Source organism: Malania oleifera, chromosome 12, assembly GCF_029873635.1.
Source record: "Malania oleifera isolate guangnan ecotype guangnan chromosome 12, ASM2987363v1, whole genome shotgun sequence".
In the NCBI taxonomy this organism is placed as follows: Eukaryota; Viridiplantae; Streptophyta; class Magnoliopsida; order Santalales; family Ximeniaceae; genus Malania; species Malania oleifera.
In genome coordinates, this window is record NC_080428.1 from 75,375,894 (window position 1) to 75,394,402 (window position 18,509).

Below are 18,509 nucleotides of genomic sequence, written 5' to 3' on the forward strand. Positions count from 1 at the left end.
AAAATATCAAACAGTCCCTTAATGGATTTAAGAAAATTTTTGTGGGGGGATTTGTCCCATCCACTGGCTCAAGGCAACAAAGAGGCTTTAAAGGACTCCCCGTGTTGCTCGCCAATGCAACCCTAAAATTTTAAAGCTCAGAATATGCTTTAAAAACTCTCCAATCTTGTTCTGCCGCTGCCACAAGCCATTTGGTGATGAGGCTTGTCGGAGTTGTACACGAATCTAGATAAGATAAAACGGTATCAGAAGATAAAAGAATGACCCGAGGCCGCATTAGTAGGGTGCACTTGGCAAATATCCAGCACCGACAACTACACAATTTGTTTAACCATTTCTGTGAATTACTTAAATCAAACACAATCCCATTTTGGAAGCATGCTGGTAATCATCTTCACGAAAAAGATTTCTCTTAAAGAACAAGTCATGGTAACAACGTAATTATTTTGCCCAGTCACTCTCTTTTGCATGCCCCTGGCTGCCATAACACCATCATGCACGCATGCATTACATATCAAAAACGATGATTATATATACATATATAAAGATATAGATATACTGTTGAGGCTGTTATTTTCAAGTTAAAAAAGTGCAGGCACAGATCTTGTTTCCTTCCCATCCAACAGAGTAATCAAATTCTGAAAACCCTAGGCATTTATAATTTGATCATTCCACTGAAAATAATGACGTTAAGGGCTGGAGGTAGGTGTGCAAAACTCGCCAAAACCAGGTACTCCAGCCATAATAATCCAGATGACAATGGCTATAATTCAGCTTGGCTGTTAATACAGATGAAGAAAGAAATTTAAATCAAACTGACACTATGTATGAGCAAGAAAAACAAAAAAGCGTTTTTGTACAAAAAATCAATGGTTGCCTACCAATAACATCCAGAGTAAAATATTGCAGCCGCAAACCTTGATGAAGTAAATTCCCCAAAAAAAGATGCTTCTCAGTTGCACCAGGGATTATGTCATCAATTTTCAGGCTCTTGATCATGTCCCCATACCATCCCACTATTGTAGCTTTCTAGCCAAGTGATCCATCTCAGGAGCAATGCACCAAGACGGCCCCCCATCATGAAGCAGAGCGAAGTTTAATAACCAAAACTTCTTCCTGTGTTGTCTCAGGGAATTCCTTGCTGCAAAGCAATGCTTCCAGCATTATACGGTGGTAATCTGCCCCCCCAGATTTGCCACTCCATTCATCTCAAATAATACTTTCGAAGGAAACCTGAGTATGAGTTGTATTAATAAGCTTTGGAACTGAAGCAGTCGCAAGGCCTTGAAGCAATCTCACAATTTCACCAGTATCATCAAGATAATACTTAGCTTTGCTCGGCTTTTGCCCTACTGTGCAGGCAAATATCTCTGGAGTTGCTGGCAGAGCAGGAGAAGACATTCTGCTCAATATGCTCTCAAACATGTCTTCATCGGATCTATCATCCCCAATGCACAACACAAAATCTGGTGGCTTCCCACTATTAAACATTTCTGATAGAACCTTCTCAGCAACCAACCCTTTGCTTATTCCCTGCATGTTAGAAAGCATGAATAAGAAATCTTGTCCTAACTGAGAGAGAGAGAGAGAGAGAGAGAGAGAGAGAGAGAGAAACCAGTCATACTTGTGGTTTGACTTCAACAATGTGATGGCCCCTCTTAACAACAGCTGGTTCATTTGCAAGTACATTTTCCAGATGATCCAACAGTTCCTTGCTTTGGCAGGAACCAAAATCAGGGTCTGCATCTTGATGGTGCCATACTAGAGCACTCTCTTTAATCTCTATGTTGGAACCATCAGTTGCCTCTGTATATAATCTCATCACAGGTTCCACAATTTTCTTCCAATCAAGATCAGAGGCCAAGGTACTGGATTCCCAGTCGGACGTTTTATTCCACCTGCCAACAAGATAAAGCAAATGCCTCATTTCTGCAAAAAAGCATCTCAAAAAGCTAGTTGGAAACTAAAAACAAGTTTCTGACATACCTAATGAAGAAACCATGTTCGGCAGCTATTCCCAGCATCTCACACGGGGCGAGCCACTGACTCAGAGAATCTCTACCCCTCCCACTAACAATAAATACAGTATTCTTGGAATCATTGCAGAGTGTATTCAGAACAGAGATAACTTCAGGGCTTGGGGTTTTGATAATCGAAGTTTGGGACACAACAGTACCATCATAATCCAGAAATATTGCTCTCCTATTTGTCCTTTTGTATGCTGAGACAATATGGTCATTAGACAATTTCCTAAAACTCGGAGAAAGTGAAACAACTCTGAAACCCAAGCCCAAACCAATTCCCCAGCACCGTTTACTATAATGATCTTTACATGCTCTCTCCAAATCCTGGACAAAGCTGCGAGCCCAATAAGCCACATCATGCGAGCTAACATACCGATAGTGTTTTTCGTGCCGCAATTGCTTCTCAGAGTCAGGCATGGTGATGGCCAAATTCAAGGCATCAGCCACAGCATCAATGTCCCAAGGATTAACTCTAATTGCTCCACTTAAAGAAGGGGAGCAACCTATGAACTCCGATACAACAAGCATGCTTGTACAAGGAGAATCCATTTTGGCAGCTTCATTCATAGACAGGGTTCCCTGCCTGCATACAACATACTTGTAAGGTACCAAGTTCATTCCATCCCTCACAGCATTTACTATGCAACATTCAGCCACAGCATAATATGCAGTCTTCTCGTAACGAGCAACAGGACGATCAATCAGGACTACTGGCTTGTAACTAGGAGAACCATATGTCTCATTTATCCTCTGGGCAGTTACATATGTCTCCCTCTTTGCCTCTTGGACATCCTTCCCTGAGCTCCTTGCAGGATTCACAATTTGAACCAGGACAATCTTCCCTTGCAATTCCTGCTGCTGCTCCAAGAGCTGTTCCATGGCCAACAGTTTCAGACTGATGCCCTTAAATATGTCCATGTCATCAATACCAAGGATCAACTTTTTCCCCTTGAACTTTTCTTGAATTTCCTTGACTTTGATGGATGTACAGGGAAGATTCAATACAGATTCAAGCCGACCCATATGAACGCCCACTGGCAGAATTTTAACGTAAACAGTGCGACCGAAGTAGTCAAGTCCAATATGTCCCCGCTTAGATTCATAGTCAAGGCCCAGCATTCTACTGCAACATGACAGGAAGTGTCGAGCATAGTCAAATGTATGAAAACCAATTAAATCACAATTTAGCAATCCCCTCAGAATTTCATCTCTAACTGGCAGCGTTCGGTATATTTCTGAGGAAGGGAAAGGGCTGTGGAGGAAGAATCCAATCTTCATACGATTGAAACGGTTCCTTAGAAATGTAGGTAAAACCATTAGATGATAATCATGAATCCAAACATAATCATCCTCACGATTGATCACCCCCATAACCTTATCAGCAAAAATTTTATTTGCAGAAACATATGCCTGCCACAGCAAACGGTCAAAACGATCACCATGGTCTGGACACATGGGCAGCATGTAATGAAAAAGAGGCCACAATTGCTTCTTACAAAACCCGTGATAGAACTTCTTTTGAAGTTCATAGGGCAGAAATGTTGGCACACAATTGAAATCCTCCAGCAGCATCTGGGCAACCTCTTCCTGTTCACTGGCATCTATTTCAGCATTGAGAGACCCCACGTAAATAACTTCAGTTTCAGGTGAAACACCATCCTGTAATTGTAATAGAAGTGCGTCCTCATCCAAATTGAAGTGCCACTTCGCAGTTTCTGCATCCCTTTGGGCATGCAAAGGTAGCACATTTGCCACTATAATGATCCGCTCACGACAAACATCTGAATCCTCATCAATACTGCCATAACCATCCAGCTCAGAAATGATTCCTGGAAAAGTCATTACCCTTGGAAGAGTCCTAGGAGTTGGAGGAATGTCATGAAGGTCACCTGAAGCCAAGTCCAAAAGGTTTGCACAAGATCTCGAAGCCATTGCCAGATAAGATTTTCTGCCTCTTTATTCAGTAATACAGGTGACAAACAATGTATGACCAATAAAATTTCCCACAAAAGAAGTATATCTTCTACAGTTGTTCAACAAGTAAGAAACTCCAAAAGCCTGCATAAGAACAGAATGCCCATATTACTGCTTTGGCTACTGCATAACTTCAAATTTGCACACAATAAATTTCAGAAAATCTAAATTGGAGATTAATCCTCCAACCACAGAAGCAAGTAAGAATATACTTATTTTTTTTCCTCCTATTTTATGGTGAAAGAAGAGAGGAAGAGAGTACAAGCTAGAAGAGGACGAGATGTCTTTAAGACTAAAAATTTTACATATATTATTAAAGGTACTGCCTAAAATACCGTTCTTCAAACCCTCATAATTGATGGAGCAGTCTAAGCCATCTAATTTTAGTTGGGAAGGAGAGTATTTACCAACACCCATCCCATGAGTTAGCTTGAGCTGGCATAGTCCTTTTCATCAACCTCCTTTCCTGGATAAATGGAAATTGGAAAATACTGTCTCCTTTGAGATCAGCAGCATCAGCCTCCTGCTCCCCAACGACTTGACTCTTACATGCATCTAAATTAACCCCTTCCTCCTCAAATAATAGAATTCCTTCCAAATCGTTTCAGGGATCTCTGACACTTGAGAAACATTTTCCAAATAAGAAACAGAACTACCCCCAAACTGCATTTGTCCTATAATAAACCACTGATCTATCACATCCAATGCCACTACTAAGGTAACTCTCACCATCACATAACCCAAATTTTTACTCTTCTCACACATTCACTCTTTCAACTTCTATTCTCCAAACCACTTCAAGAATCATCCCAACTCTGCACAAGTGTAAACTTCCAATATTATTCCTCTTTAAGAGCCTTTTTGTGCACAACTCTGGATGTAATATTTGTTCTTCAAAAATCTCGTGAATCTCAAGACCAGACTTCATTGCACTCACTGATGATGAAACCTTGTCAGAGCCATCTTAAAAAAAAAAAAACTTGTTTTTTACTTCCTGTTCAACCAGCCCTCTAGTAAAACTCATCTACATGATCAATCCTATTAGCATCAAGAATAACCTAGATGTTAAGTGAATCAAACCTAACCAGAAGAAAGCTGCAGCTCATCCAATTGAAATTGAGCAATCAAGATTATGTCTCAATTTCAGTTGCCTAAGCCTTATATCACAAACTATGCTCAAAAGAAGGCACATTTTCTAGAATCCTCAATCCAAGGCATCCTTCTTAGGTCCAAAAGGTACCAGAATACAGTAGATCATAATTAGTTCTTACTCTCAGTTGCTGCACCGCGATTAGAACCTCATCCTGTGAAGAACCCAACAAGTGTGCAGTCCATTGATTTTCTAAAAGAATAATAATAATAATACAGCAATTTATTCCTTTTCTACCACATAGCCTTTTCTCATATAACAAATAAATAAATAAAAGCAAGCTCTGTAAACTGCTAAGCCACCTACAATATCCATCATGGAACTAGGAAATGTCAGTGTGGCAGTTTCAGAACAGGTGATGGCAGGAATGGCAAATGCAATGCAGCAATGAAGTGGTGCTCACGGTGATGATGGTAAGTTATTTTAGTTCATAGCAACATAGCATTGGTGAACTAATCAGTGGAAGAACGGATCTTTGGTCATGGAGCAAACTATCCCTTTTTTTTTCCTTAAGGATTAAAGAAAATGAAAACAATTTACATCCAACATAATAACATTATTTCTGTAAAAAAAATATTAGAGATAAAAAATATACGTATCAAACTCATCATCAAGTTCTAGAAGTTTTACTTTGGAAAAATCACAAGCAAAACTACAGTGAGAACAAAAGCTGAAAAAGTAATGGACATGTTACCCCCACCCCCTCACTCCCCCAAGTTTCAATGGCAAAGTTTTTTATGATCACAAAATTTTTATGCATCTATGTAAAGGTCCCATTATTTTTCAAAATTTTCAACAGGGAAAATTCCCCCACTAGGTCCCAACTGATCATATAAACAGTATCATCTACAAAGCTACAGGTGGGGGGGAAAAAAAGTTTATAATGGCGCAGAAACTTCTGAAAAGAATCTATGATTGTGCAGTAACGTCTACATAGCAGCCCAGCAGCAGCAACAGTAAGGCCATTGGTGGCAGTGACATGGTGTCATTAAAAAAGGCCTCTAAATTTCCATCAGAAGCAAATGAAGTGCTCTACAGTATATAAATACATTATTTCCTAGCCCAAATTTACTATCAAGAAAGTCATGCTTGAGAGCGATAAAAATTGGAATTAGATAAGCCAATGAGCCATCACTGAAGTTGCAGCTTTTACTTCACTCATTTTGATCATTGAACTTCAATAAATGTAAAAATATGGTCCTTCCCATCAGCAACCGGTGAACCTTTTTTTTTTGTTTGGATAAAAATTGAACTCTTATTTAAATCTACAGCAGTTATTCTGTGGATAGGAATATAGGAATGTAAATGGATTCGGTGTCGTGCCTTGATGGATATTTTGCCCTAATTATTGAAGGCATATTGGTGGCAATGAATGGGACTGTATCACCCCAAAATCTACCCCCACTTCGCATCATATATTGTCCAAGCTTGCATCAGCAGTATACCCAGTTATTTTTTTCTTTTTTCAAAGCTGTGCATTTATTCTAACAATATAATGGCTTATGCCTTGTCTTTCCAAATTTTGTGCCATATTTTTTTGTACTTGGTAGGGCAGTGGGAGGGGGTCTCCATTCATGGTGGGGATGGGACACCTACTATGCCCAACGGTGGATTTGGGGCAGTGGTAAATGACAGATCATCTTGGCAAAGACAAATTTGGGTTAAGAACCACCCACTCCAAATTAGCCCCATTTACATCCCCGCTTGTGAGTCATCCAAAACCTCAACTACCAATGGTCAACCTTCCACTAATATCCCCCTGCCCTCTCTGTTCTACTTCTGGCCGTACTGTGCCTGCTTGGGTCAACTCATACGCTAACAACAGATACACAAGTCACAATGTAAGCCTGTTCAAGGCCATCATTTAAAGCATGACTCTCAACTAAATTTGCGGAGAGCAACTCAAAGGCTGTCACCGCCTGTTTCCTCATCAATCTAATCATCCTGAGAGCAACTCTACAGCCATCACCACCTACATCGTCCTCAATCAAACACCACCGTCAAACCCTCTCAACCTAATCGTTACAACCAAGCATCAAACCCAAGCAGCAAACCAACACCAACATGCAATGTCCCCAAAACCAAATTATTGTGGAGATCACAAGTACCATTTGGGTCTCTATCATCACTCAATGTTTGAGAAGCAATCACCATCTCCACATCCAAGATTCGCTATTTTATTCTAGAGTTTTAATGAAGTCTTTACTGCAATTAAGGAAGAGGAAGCATGTGTGATGGTTACTTCTTTCCTCCAATGCTATCTAATGAGCTATTAGGATCTGCATAGATACCAATTAAATGTCACATAGGTATTTTGTTAAGTCAAACAAACAATTTTTATTGGAAAGACCAAATTGATGCATTTATAAAAATATAATGACTGAAATAGGAGGAAATAAGTCGAATGGCATACCATTATTAAATAACAAGTTTGACAAGCTCGCTGATATCTTATTCCAATGTTTTATTAACGGATGATAAGGAAATTCCTGGACAGATATAGAAGGTCGATTTAAACAAAAAAAAATTGATAACCAGGGGGCTCCAACCACCATCGCACCACTTTGGACACTATGGTGCAGCACCAAACCCGCCTGGGGGGGTGAAAGCCGCTTGCCCATTGACGCACCCCTGATAATTCACCGGGTAAACTCTCAAAGGGTAATCGAACCGGTGACCATGAGGCCACCAAAATCACAAGTCGTCCTTACCACTTGAGCCAACTCGGCTGGGCTAGAAGGTTGATATTGAAATGAGAAAAATGAAGTTCCATGACTACGATAGAATTGAGTCACAAATTCAGTGACCCCTGGTATAATTTCCTCCACTCTAAAATTGCTAAGTGTAGAAATATTTTCAGCATTAAAAAATTGGAACTTCTCATACAAAAGAAGACAGCATTATGAATTTATGACAACAAAACACAACAAAACTGCAAACTGCATTGATAAATTACAGCTGGTAAAGATGGTGATGGTAGCAACTAGCTCTAGTAACACTGGTCAACTTGTTGCAGTGGCAGAATCAGAATTTTTGGTTAGTAGGTGCAAACTAACTTTGAGTTTCTCTTCTTTATGATGAAAAAAAAGAGAAATGCTCAATACCCCCTTATGTTTCAAATTTTTCAACATGGCCCCACTATGCCCTCCAAAAACCTACTCAACTGGTTATATAAACAGCAGCATCCACAAAGGTGAAGGTGACAAAGGAGGAATTCAACATGCAAAGTTGACGCAACAAAGCTGAAATTGGTAAGAAGGGCAACACTAAATTGAAAATGAACCAAGATCCAAGGCCCTAAATGCCTTAAATAATTATAATTACTCCAAGAATATTGAACGAATTGATATTTTCCTTGGGCACACAATGTATCGTACACAAAAATAAAGCATAAAAATACAGAAGCCTGTGAAGCTTAAATGGTGATGACCGTAACTGGCAGACCTTTTTTTTTCTCGGTTGGGGTGGGAGGGGTTTTCCCCTCTCACAGGCAATCTGCAATCAGCCTTTCTCCTCCTAGCCAAACCAAACCTCTAATATTTTTTAGAGAATTTATAATAAGTTTATATATATTTTAGTACAAATTAATAATATATTATTGTAGTGTTTAACTTTATTTATAAGTATCAATACTCAAATTTATTTGTAGAAATGTCATATAATGTAGATATTGTTTTTCTTTGCAATAACAAAAGTATGATACCCGTAACATATAGTCTGAACGGACTCTATATTTCTTAAATTAAAATTGTAAAATTCAATCTAACATGGGTGCACCTCATTCAAAAAAAAAAAAAGCAGAAGTTTCATCTTATGATTATTTATTTTATTTCATCTACTATAGCATAAATTTTTAAACAAATTCATAATACTTGCTTTATTATCCTTATTTAGATTTTGATGTAGATAATGTATATTATTAATAGATTGTGTTTTCTTTAAATCAATATAATTTAAACCAAGAAATTATATGAGACAATCCTCATCGAAATAAAAAAGGCTGAGTGAAGTTAGGGCCCTTAAGCAATTACATAATAGACTTGCATAGTCACAGTAGATTATCAGTAAAGATTATTTTTGGATGGCATTGTGCATAAAATAAGTTATCATGTTACAAGCATGTTAGGATATTTTGAAAAATTCAACTGCATTATTGTCTAATACAATGGTCTACACATTTATGAGTGAAAATGAGTCTCTTTTTTATTTTCTAGTCTGAATCTGTGGTTTCAAAAATTGCAAAATTTTTAGTCATAAAATCTTTGGATAGATGTTTTCAAGGAGTTTTACCCTCACATCATTTCATCAAAATATTATCAATGAAACTAAGAATTTTTAGCTTGATAACATTGGATTTTAACAAGATGCTCTTTCAGATTCAATATAAATTTATTTCATTTTAAAAATTAAAATATATAGTATAATAATAGAATAATTATCTAAGCAAGGCTCATTTAATAATATCATATATATTATCTATATAATTTTAAAAGTACATATTTTTATCAACTTAAAGTAAGCCTATATAAGCGTGTTTTTGTATAAACAAACTTTCAAAAATAAGGATATTTTTTTCCAACCTAAAAATTTTACACTTAATATTTTTGTGTGTTTAGTGTGTGCGTATAGTGCGTGAGTATTAGTGCATTTAAAAGAAGACAAATTTCTCCTTATATCCAATCTAATACCATTGGCCAAATATAACAACCAGCTTTTGGCAATTATTCCAAAAAAATAAATAAAATAACAACAACAGGTTCAACAAAAAAGTAAGAACATGATTATACAGGAGGTACCTATCTTATTAATATTACAACTTTATCCAGCATGCCACATGGTGATGATCAGTAAGATTGACTGATTGAGTTCCTATTGATTTCTCTCTCTTAAAAAATGCAAATTTTTGCAGCCAATTTCATTATTATTCTCATTATAAATTTGCGTTTTCCAAAAAACTAATTTACCATAAGATTTTCTTTTTAAAAAATATTTTAAAAGAAATATTAAATTTCAACCATTTTCAATCCGTTATGTTTCAATTTATTCTGCACAACAAAAATACCATGTTCAGAAATGAAAATTTTGTACAGAATAAATTTGCCCATAGAAACAATACACTAACATCCAAACACCCCACCATGGAAAAGAAAACTCATAGATAAATACTAGGGATAATAATTCCAGGCAAGTGCAATCCGCAAAAGAAAAATAAAAGAGAGGAGAAAAGTTTAAGGCGCCATATAGGTTACTCAACACTTTACAAGACACCCCCGAAGAAGCGTCCATCACTTCACAAGACAAACCTGTTGAAGTAACAAAACCCTTAATAGCAAAGTTGACTGACTGATAGGCCAAAAACATAAAAAAAATATATATATTATGTAAATGTTATCCCTAGCGAATAATCGAACGACGAACAAGCTTCCATGAGTTGGAGAAAAAACAATATTTCTGACGAAAAAATCAGAAAGAAATGAACACAATCTACAGGGGAAAAAATCAATACTACAGTCGAATTTGCAGATCTTAACAATAGCATATAAGCGACGCAGTCTCCTGAAATAAAATATATTTAATGTTCGAACGAGAAAATTTCAGCAGAACTAAAGTCAGCTGCTTCCGTCGAAAAAAAAAATTGGAATATAATTCCAAAAGGAACGGACGCAAAGAAATCAGAGAGAACCATGAATTCGCTTTGCGAACGCAAACAATCACATTCACCCTCGAGCTGCAAAGTAAACCGAGGCGAATAAAAGAATACAAAATCATCCGCTTCGTGTTATTTTCAGTTTCCAGGAAACGAAACTCGGCCGGGCAATTGTACCAGAATCGGTCGAGATTCAAAAGTCAGTTTCATTTCCGTCCCCATGTTTTCGTCAAAAACGGAGAGAACAGTTTAGGAGAACTTACACAAAGGAGAGCGAGATTCAACAGCAGATCAGCAGCCAAGCGAGCTTCATCGAGCGCAGAGCGTCAGTTACTGCCATCCGGCTATCTTCCGGCGATCCGGTGAGAATTGAGAAGGTCGGAGAGCGACAAAACAGAAGAAGACGAAGAAGAAAGACTAGAAGGAGGATAAGAAGGGGAAGGAGGAGAAATGGAGTGAACCGGCGATCGGAAGTTGTACAGAGAAGCGAAGACGGGAGAACAAAATGTATCAATGTTTAGAAAGAGAGAGGAGAGAGAGGATAGAGTCGAAGCAGCATTACCGCAGTTAGATTTTTAACCATGGTTTTGGGTTGCGTTGCATTAACGATCGCCCCTCTCCAAGCATTTTATTGCGAATATATCCTTCTTAGATTTTAATTCAATATTTATTTCACAAGTATTGGTGGGATTTCAAAGTAGCCCCCAAAAATAAAGTAAAGTTAATGAAAATGAGTTAACATAAAAACTATATATAAATATAAAACATTAATACTGTGTCTGCATAATTGATTTGAAGATTAATTTTTGAATTTTCTTTGAGTCAAAATAATAGGTGAATAATATCAATTATTTAATTTTTTTTTATTTTAGATCTAAGTTTAACAAAGTGTAGTGATTTTTTTTTATTACATAGAAATTTCAATCACCAATAAGTCTTTAGAATCCCCTGGTGTGGCACCAAACCTACAGATCAATGTCCTCTTCCTAGATCTCGCTGATCAGCCAAAATCTGGAATGCAGTCACTACTTCCGTGCATCAGTTGGACATGATTAAACGTAATAAAAATCAATATATTTTCTGTAATTTAAAAATTCGGTTAATATTTAAAATAATCCATAAAGCGCTTCAGTCTTAATAGAGATCATCCCACTTGTATTTTGAATCTTCTTATTAAGAAAGTTTACAAAAATAAAAAGCGGTAGAAAGTCTACTTTATAATTTTTAATTAAGAAAAAGACCAATAAACAAAGGAAGTGCCCAATAGTAATTATATATTGTAAATTATACAAAACCATAATTAAAGTTGGTGAGACCAAATTCCTTTATCTAAACTAAAAAAATTAATGAGTAAAAAGTAAATGCAAGTAGTGGGGTCCTTCCCCTAAAACCTAAGACCCTAGGAGATAGAGGGGAGGGACTCATTGGTCATATTAAACAATATTATCCTCCAATAGTATACTTAGGTCTTTTTTAATGTAGCATCTTTTCTTTATTGATTCCTATTAGTCGGTCAAATGTAGAGAAAAGTAAAAATTAGGGTTTCTAAGTTTTATTTTATTGGAATCCAACTAAGCCATGGGTTCAATATGGTGTTTTTTTATTCATTGTCATCCTATCTTCTTATTGATTGGAAATAAAAAAAATTTAAAATAAAAAAGTAAGGTTTAAAATAGGAGCCCATATTTTTGGCACACCATTAATGACCTTCCAATAATAATAATGTATGGAGGAAGATGCCTATGTTGGTCAAAATATTCTTGGATAGTGATTTATTTAATTTTAATTATAAAATTATCCAATCACGTGTTTTTACATTGATTTAAAAAAAAAAAAAAACACATATTATAGAAAGATCGTTTAGGCATGGATTGTATATTGTACGACAGAGAGTTGGTGATTTTCAATTTTTAATTCGTTACATAAGTTAAAATACAATACGTTCGATGCAAAAAGTCTTACTATCTTATTTGAATTTAAAATTTTCATTTGAAATTGAAAGTAAGTTGGTTGGTTTGGTTGGGTAAATCAAAGTTGGCCACTGATCCAATTCAATCAACATCCCAAAATCAAAATTGGCACAAAGTAGAACTGACCTAATGACCTGATTTGGATTAGTTTGGATCGTTATAAAATAAAGTTGAAGGTGGGCAAATCTAGATCCTCAATTCTTATTCAAAATTTGTACTTCCTAATGTGGCATTTGATATGTCGTGTTACAAGTTTCACTTTTTAAAAATAAATTACTACTTTACATAAAAAAAATGGAGCACACCAATCAATATAACTTTTTATGAGAATTTTCCTTTTATATGGGACAAATCTTTTTTTTTTTTTCTTTTGAAAAGTTACATTTAATGTTTGTTACAGCAATTTATGTGCACAATCATGTTAAAAATATGTTACATTATTTAAATTCTATAAATTTTGAGTCATTTAAAATAATAAATACTTTTTGTGTAGAAAAAACATGAGCAATATTAAAGCTTTTAAGATACTCTATTGCCGAGTATTTTAAAATAATTACAAGATTTCAAATATGATTTTATTAAATATTTAATATTGATATATAATTTGTGCCTAAATTTTTCATATTTATATTTGCCATTTTTTGTGCATTACAAATTTTTTTCAATTAAAAAAAAAAAGGATGACAATAAGGATGAAAACAATTATACAAAACTTTTAAAAAACAAATAAATATCTATCATGAACATTATATTTTTTTTCATAAATACAATAAAACTTTATATCTTTAAAAATGTAAAAATTAAGTTTTATAAGACATTATTTTGCATCTGCAAAAGTTGTATCTTTGGGTGAATGCATTTGTGTAATTATCTTTATCGGAAACCTAGAGAGAGAGAGAGAGAGAGAGAGAGAGAGAGGTGGGGGTTTTCATGGAATAACAATTATTCGCTCTTAAAAGTTGCATATACTTTTGAATGATGACGTATGTGTATCAAAGGTTACAAAAATACAAGTGGAAGCGTATTAAATTGATTCAGTGGGTGTGCTAAGTTTACGAGACAAGTTTTTATCTGTCTCTCAAAAGTTGTACACACTTTGAATGATGGTGTGTATATATGTGATTGTCCAAGTCCACTTAGCGAAAACTAGTGAATTCATGTATTAGGATGATAGGCCAAAAATCTATGTCTTCAAAAGTATTATGCACTTTTGAATATCGAGACTCATATAATAAACCCTTCATTAAATTCTCATGAATCGGTGAAAGCTAAATAACATGCATACATTAATTTCATAAAATAATGTTATGTGTACTCTGGGCCAATTCTGCCTTTAGGTAGTTGAGGCGCCCGCCTAGGGCCCCCAAATTTTTTTTTTAATATCATAATACAATTTTTGGTTCCCAATTTTTTTTTAATTAAATAATATTAACATTATTTATTATACTCTATTCCCATAATTAATTATTTTGTATCTCAAAAAGTTAAAAAAAATTAATTTTAAATAAAAAAATTAAATAAAATATTAAATATCCTTGATTAAATCATTCACTTAAGACCGCATATTATAAAGAGCCGACCCTGTGTGTACAATTTATCAAGCACCATTTTGCGTCTCTAAATTTATATACATCTAAGTGAACAACACTTACCTAAGTCCCAACTTAAAACAATAATGACGTGGTAGTAAGCTGGTAGGATTTATTTGGCAAAGGAGACGTAAATAAGAGGGAAAGGAAGGGGTAATTGGGTAATTGGGTGGAGGTTGCATGGAAGCATGCAATATTAAATTGTTAGGAACACAGAGGAGAATGGGTTGGAAGAGGATAAGATGAGCTGTGTGCTATTAAATGACAGCTAGGTAAGATAAAGTAACACCGCGTTTGGTCCTTCCATCTACAAAGCCTTACTAAGGGAAAATTATTTTTTTATTATTCTTCCAAAATGAACTATGAACTATCCTCCTGTCTTATTAATATTTTTATTTTTTAAAGGGCAAAAAAAAATGAAAAAAGAAAAGGTCAAAAAACGGGGGAGCAATACCGCAAGTAGCGTGGGGCGATAGGAGAAGCCGAGTGACGTGGACAGCACGCCGCTCCCCAACCGCACCACTCCCGAGTTCCTGAAATCCTAGCTGGCATTTGGATAAGCCTGCCACGTCTGACTCCCCCCCACCCTCATCACCCCTCTCTTTCCGCTTATTTACACTCTATCCCCAACCCCCCCTCAAAGTCTTCTAATAATAAATAAATATATTATTTAAGAGTAATTCTAGAATATTCGTCCTACATTTATAAATAGTTATAGGAATATTTTTAAAATATGAATAGATAATTCTATGAATTTTTTAAAAATATCCATTGATATTTATATGACCCATCGACCAACCTATGTATATACGAGTTGGAACAAGTGTCATTAAAATTTTAAAAGTAAAGAGATGTTTTAGATAAATTAAGGAGATACCCCCACTAAAAATATTCATTTGCTAGCTATTTTTTTCAAAAATAACAATTTCTTCCTATGCTCGATGGCTCGACAAATTTTATGAATGCAATTAAGTTTTTCTTAGAAAAAAAAAATTCTCGTATAACTTAAGATGATTGATGAAAAGTCTTTCCCACGTATAAATTTTCTTTTTGATAATAGGTTGTAATTAATATAAGACTAATTTAATTGAGACAAAAAAAAAAGATAAAGATATATAGTGTAAAACCTTTTTTAAAAAATAAAAAATTATTTTAAATACTTTAAAAAGGTGCACTTTGTGTCTTCTATTAATTTGTAAGGTAACAGAGTACAAAGATTTGAAATCCATCATATAATAAATGTGTATGATAATGTTATCTCGATGATAAAAATGGCAAGCAGTCAATTAAATGCATAAGAATAACTATGTTTAATAAATGGAAACAATTTAAGCAAACCATTTGAGCTACAAATACCCTAAATCAAGATGATCAAAAGTAGAAATAAAATAAAATAATTTCTATAAAATAAAACATTTCATAAATAACATTAAATTAAAGCAGATATTAATTTTTCTGAGCTGTTATTTAACCAACTTTAATAAGCTTAGCCATTAAAGAGGAACTCATCATAAAAGTTTTTAGACACAATTTTTTTAAGATCAAAATCCCTCATACTTATTTGTATTCTCTATCTCAAGAAGAGAGAAAAAAAAAATTGGACAGGAGTGATTAAAAACGAGTATTAAATACGAACGTATGCATTTAATGCAAACACGTCATTAAGTAAATCAAAAAGTTACTTATAAGAAACGAACTCTGATATTAAAAACCCAAGATATATAAAAAAAAAAAAAACCATAGAAAGATAAATCAAACGGTGAAAGCTTTAAAAGTCATCGATATTAAAATATCCCATTAAAAGGTCAGGCTAAAGTAAAATTAAATGTATGATTAATTATTTATAATTTTTATTTATTAGATAAGTTATAAGATAAAAGAAAATTTTTGAGATGAAATATATTTCCTTCTAAGTTATTTAAAATTGTTTTCTTTCTTTCATCTAAAAGACCTTCCTTATTTTCACGAGCTATGATTTCTAAAATTAAAAATTTTAAATATCTCAGGCTTGAACGTTGTAATGGCATATGCGTAATTTTATTGAATGTGGTGGGCACTTACGGGTAAACGTCATCCAAAGAGGATACATCAGCGAGGTAAAGGAATTGCAGCTTTCTGGAGTTCTCCCCCACCGTTTTTCCCTTCTCCCAACCACAGCCTATCAGCATCACACACGTGGGCTAATACAATGGCTCTACGAGGACCCACCTACTGGGCCCACCTTACCCGCCTAACATTTTAAAAGGAGTCCACGTCATTGCTCCTCCGACACAGTGGGTGAGCCTTCACCCGCCATAATGGAGTCCCCGCCAACCATGGGTGTCTCGTGCTTCCATTAAATTTTACGAAAATAAAATTTTAAAAATTATTTAAACCTTTTTGAAGAACATTCACATTTGAAATTTTTGAAAATATTTTACATTAATTTGGATAATTTTCACATGAATAAATTCTCTAAGTACGAGTTATAACTCAATAAATTTTGACCACTACTTAAATAATTCAAACAAATATACAATATGATGATAAATTAATCACATTTTTTTTTTCTTTATAAAAAAAATACTTCAATTTTTAATTTTATTAATTTATCTTTTAGATGGTTTCTTAAAAGTTCGAAAGGGAAATAGATTTAATGTTAAATTATAAACGAATGATGAAATGAATTTATTTCTGCAAATTAGGATTGATCTTATTATTTTTATTAATTTTTTTAATTATTTAATTTTAATTGGAGTAAAAATGTATGTACAATAAATAATGTTTTAATTTTTTTTGACAGTTTGTCATTTTTTAAATGAAAAAAAATAGTGCATGAATATTGCAATTTAGGGATATTTATTTTATATTTTTAATAAAAAGGTTAAATATAGTTTGGGCTGATGTTGGGGAAATTTCAAATAAAAAATACATTATGGCCCCTTTAGTTGTGAAAATTTATTTTTATTTTTATTTTTATTTTATTTTTCCATCAAATTACCCAAAAAATTAGTTAATTTTTAGTTTTACAACATTTGTATACAAAAAATAAAAATAAAAACAATCAAATTTTATTTTGGCAAAGGGAAAGAAAATAAAAAAAATAATTGTTTTTTGTATATTTTCTCTTTATATTAAATACTGTTAAAAATAAAAATTTGTTATAATATAATTAAAAATTACGAAAAATTAAATGTTAATGATATATACTACCAAAATTTTATTCATTAATATAATATAGTTTTTTCTTACTCTCCTTAATGAATGAACATAAAAATATATATTTATTATATTTTTTACTATTTTTAAATTTTTAAACAACCCTCAATTGTAAATGTTAATAATACATTGAAATGGGATTGAATTGAAATTGAAGGAAGATAAATAAATGTATTTTTATATCTCAAATTAAAATATTGTCTTTTATTAATAAAATAACAAAAGAATACCTCACATAGTTTAATGTTTTTTTATTTTTAGTGTTAATAATTCAAAATATTAAATAGGAGTAATGTATGCATTTAAGATATTATCTCAAATTATAAAACAAGAACAATAAAATTTCTCAATCCAAAATTCCTCTATTTTTTTTTTTTTTCAAAGTTTAAAACCTAAAATTTCAATATAAACATTCCACGTATAACCGAATCATTTAAAAATATATTATTTTTGTATATTTATCGAATGTCATTCATCTATATTGTAAATTTTGTCATCTCTTATTATTTGATAACAATTATTTCCTAATTTTATAAATAAGTTAACGAGCTTGTGAGTTTAATGAAGCTGAAAAACAAATTATTCACGGACTACAACAGCATTTGATGAAATTAAGTGTCTAAGTGTATAATTTTAATTTTGTAAACTGAGTGTGAATCTAGTTTGACCCTTTGAGCAAAACCAAATATTGAATTACTTTACTTATTGATTATCTTTTTTGTTTTTTTATTATATAGGAACTTTAGCCACCAACGAGCCCTTCAGACCCTCTGGTGCGGCACAAAACCTATGGATCAGCGTCCTCCGCCCCCAGGTCAAAGTTCGGAATGCAGACACGACTTCTGTGCATCAATTGGACGTTCGGCCAACCCGACCCCTGGGACACATCTCCATTACTATCCACGGTCCCTGCGGACTCACTGTGAACTCTTACCATCCACGATCTCCGCTGGCTCA

The 18,509-nt window shown here is 33.9% G+C and overlaps 1 protein-coding gene across 2 annotated transcripts; it reads right to left on the bottom strand.

Annotated features, from left to right (window-relative positions):
* Nucleotides 1-636: 636 nt before the first annotated feature.
* On the bottom strand, nucleotides 637-11,406 carry LOC131144339 (probable alpha,alpha-trehalose-phosphate synthase [UDP-forming] 10). Of its 2 annotated transcripts, XM_058092919.1 has the most exons (5): nucleotides 11,059-11,344; nucleotides 10,403-10,451; nucleotides 1,987-4,082; nucleotides 1,625-1,898; nucleotides 637-1,533 (listed from the first exon to the last, which is right to left on the bottom strand). In XM_058092919.1, exons 3-5 carry the CDS (start codon nucleotides 3,954-3,956, stop codon nucleotides 1,210-1,212), a joined length of 2,568 nt encoding a protein of 855 aa, XP_057948902.1. In that variant the 5' UTR covers nucleotides 3,957-4,082; nucleotides 10,403-10,451; nucleotides 11,059-11,344; the 3' UTR covers nucleotides 637-1,209. The 2 variants fall into 2 exon arrangements, with proteins under 2 accessions (XP_057948902.1, XP_057948901.1); XM_058092918.1 differs by lacking the exon at nucleotides 10,403-10,451 and having other exon boundaries at nucleotides 11,059-11,406.
* Nucleotides 11,407-18,509: the final 7,103 nt, after the last annotated feature.

What these genes read in the sequence shown, in the direction of transcription:
- LOC131144339 (XM_058092918.1), bottom strand. Translation starts at nt 3,956, where the DNA reads ATGGCTTCGAGATCTTGTGCAAACCTTTTGGACTTGGCTTCAGGTGAC. An exon ending in GAACATGGTTTCTTCATTAG is followed by an intron (nt 1,899 to 1,986) that starts GTATGTCAGAAA and finishes TCTTGTTGGCAG; the next exon opens with GTGGAATAAAACGTCCGACT. An exon ending in TTGTTGAAGTCAAACCACAA is followed by an intron (nt 1,534 to 1,624) that starts GTATGACTGGTT and finishes TCTAACATGCAG; the next exon opens with GGAATAAGCAAAGGGTTGGT.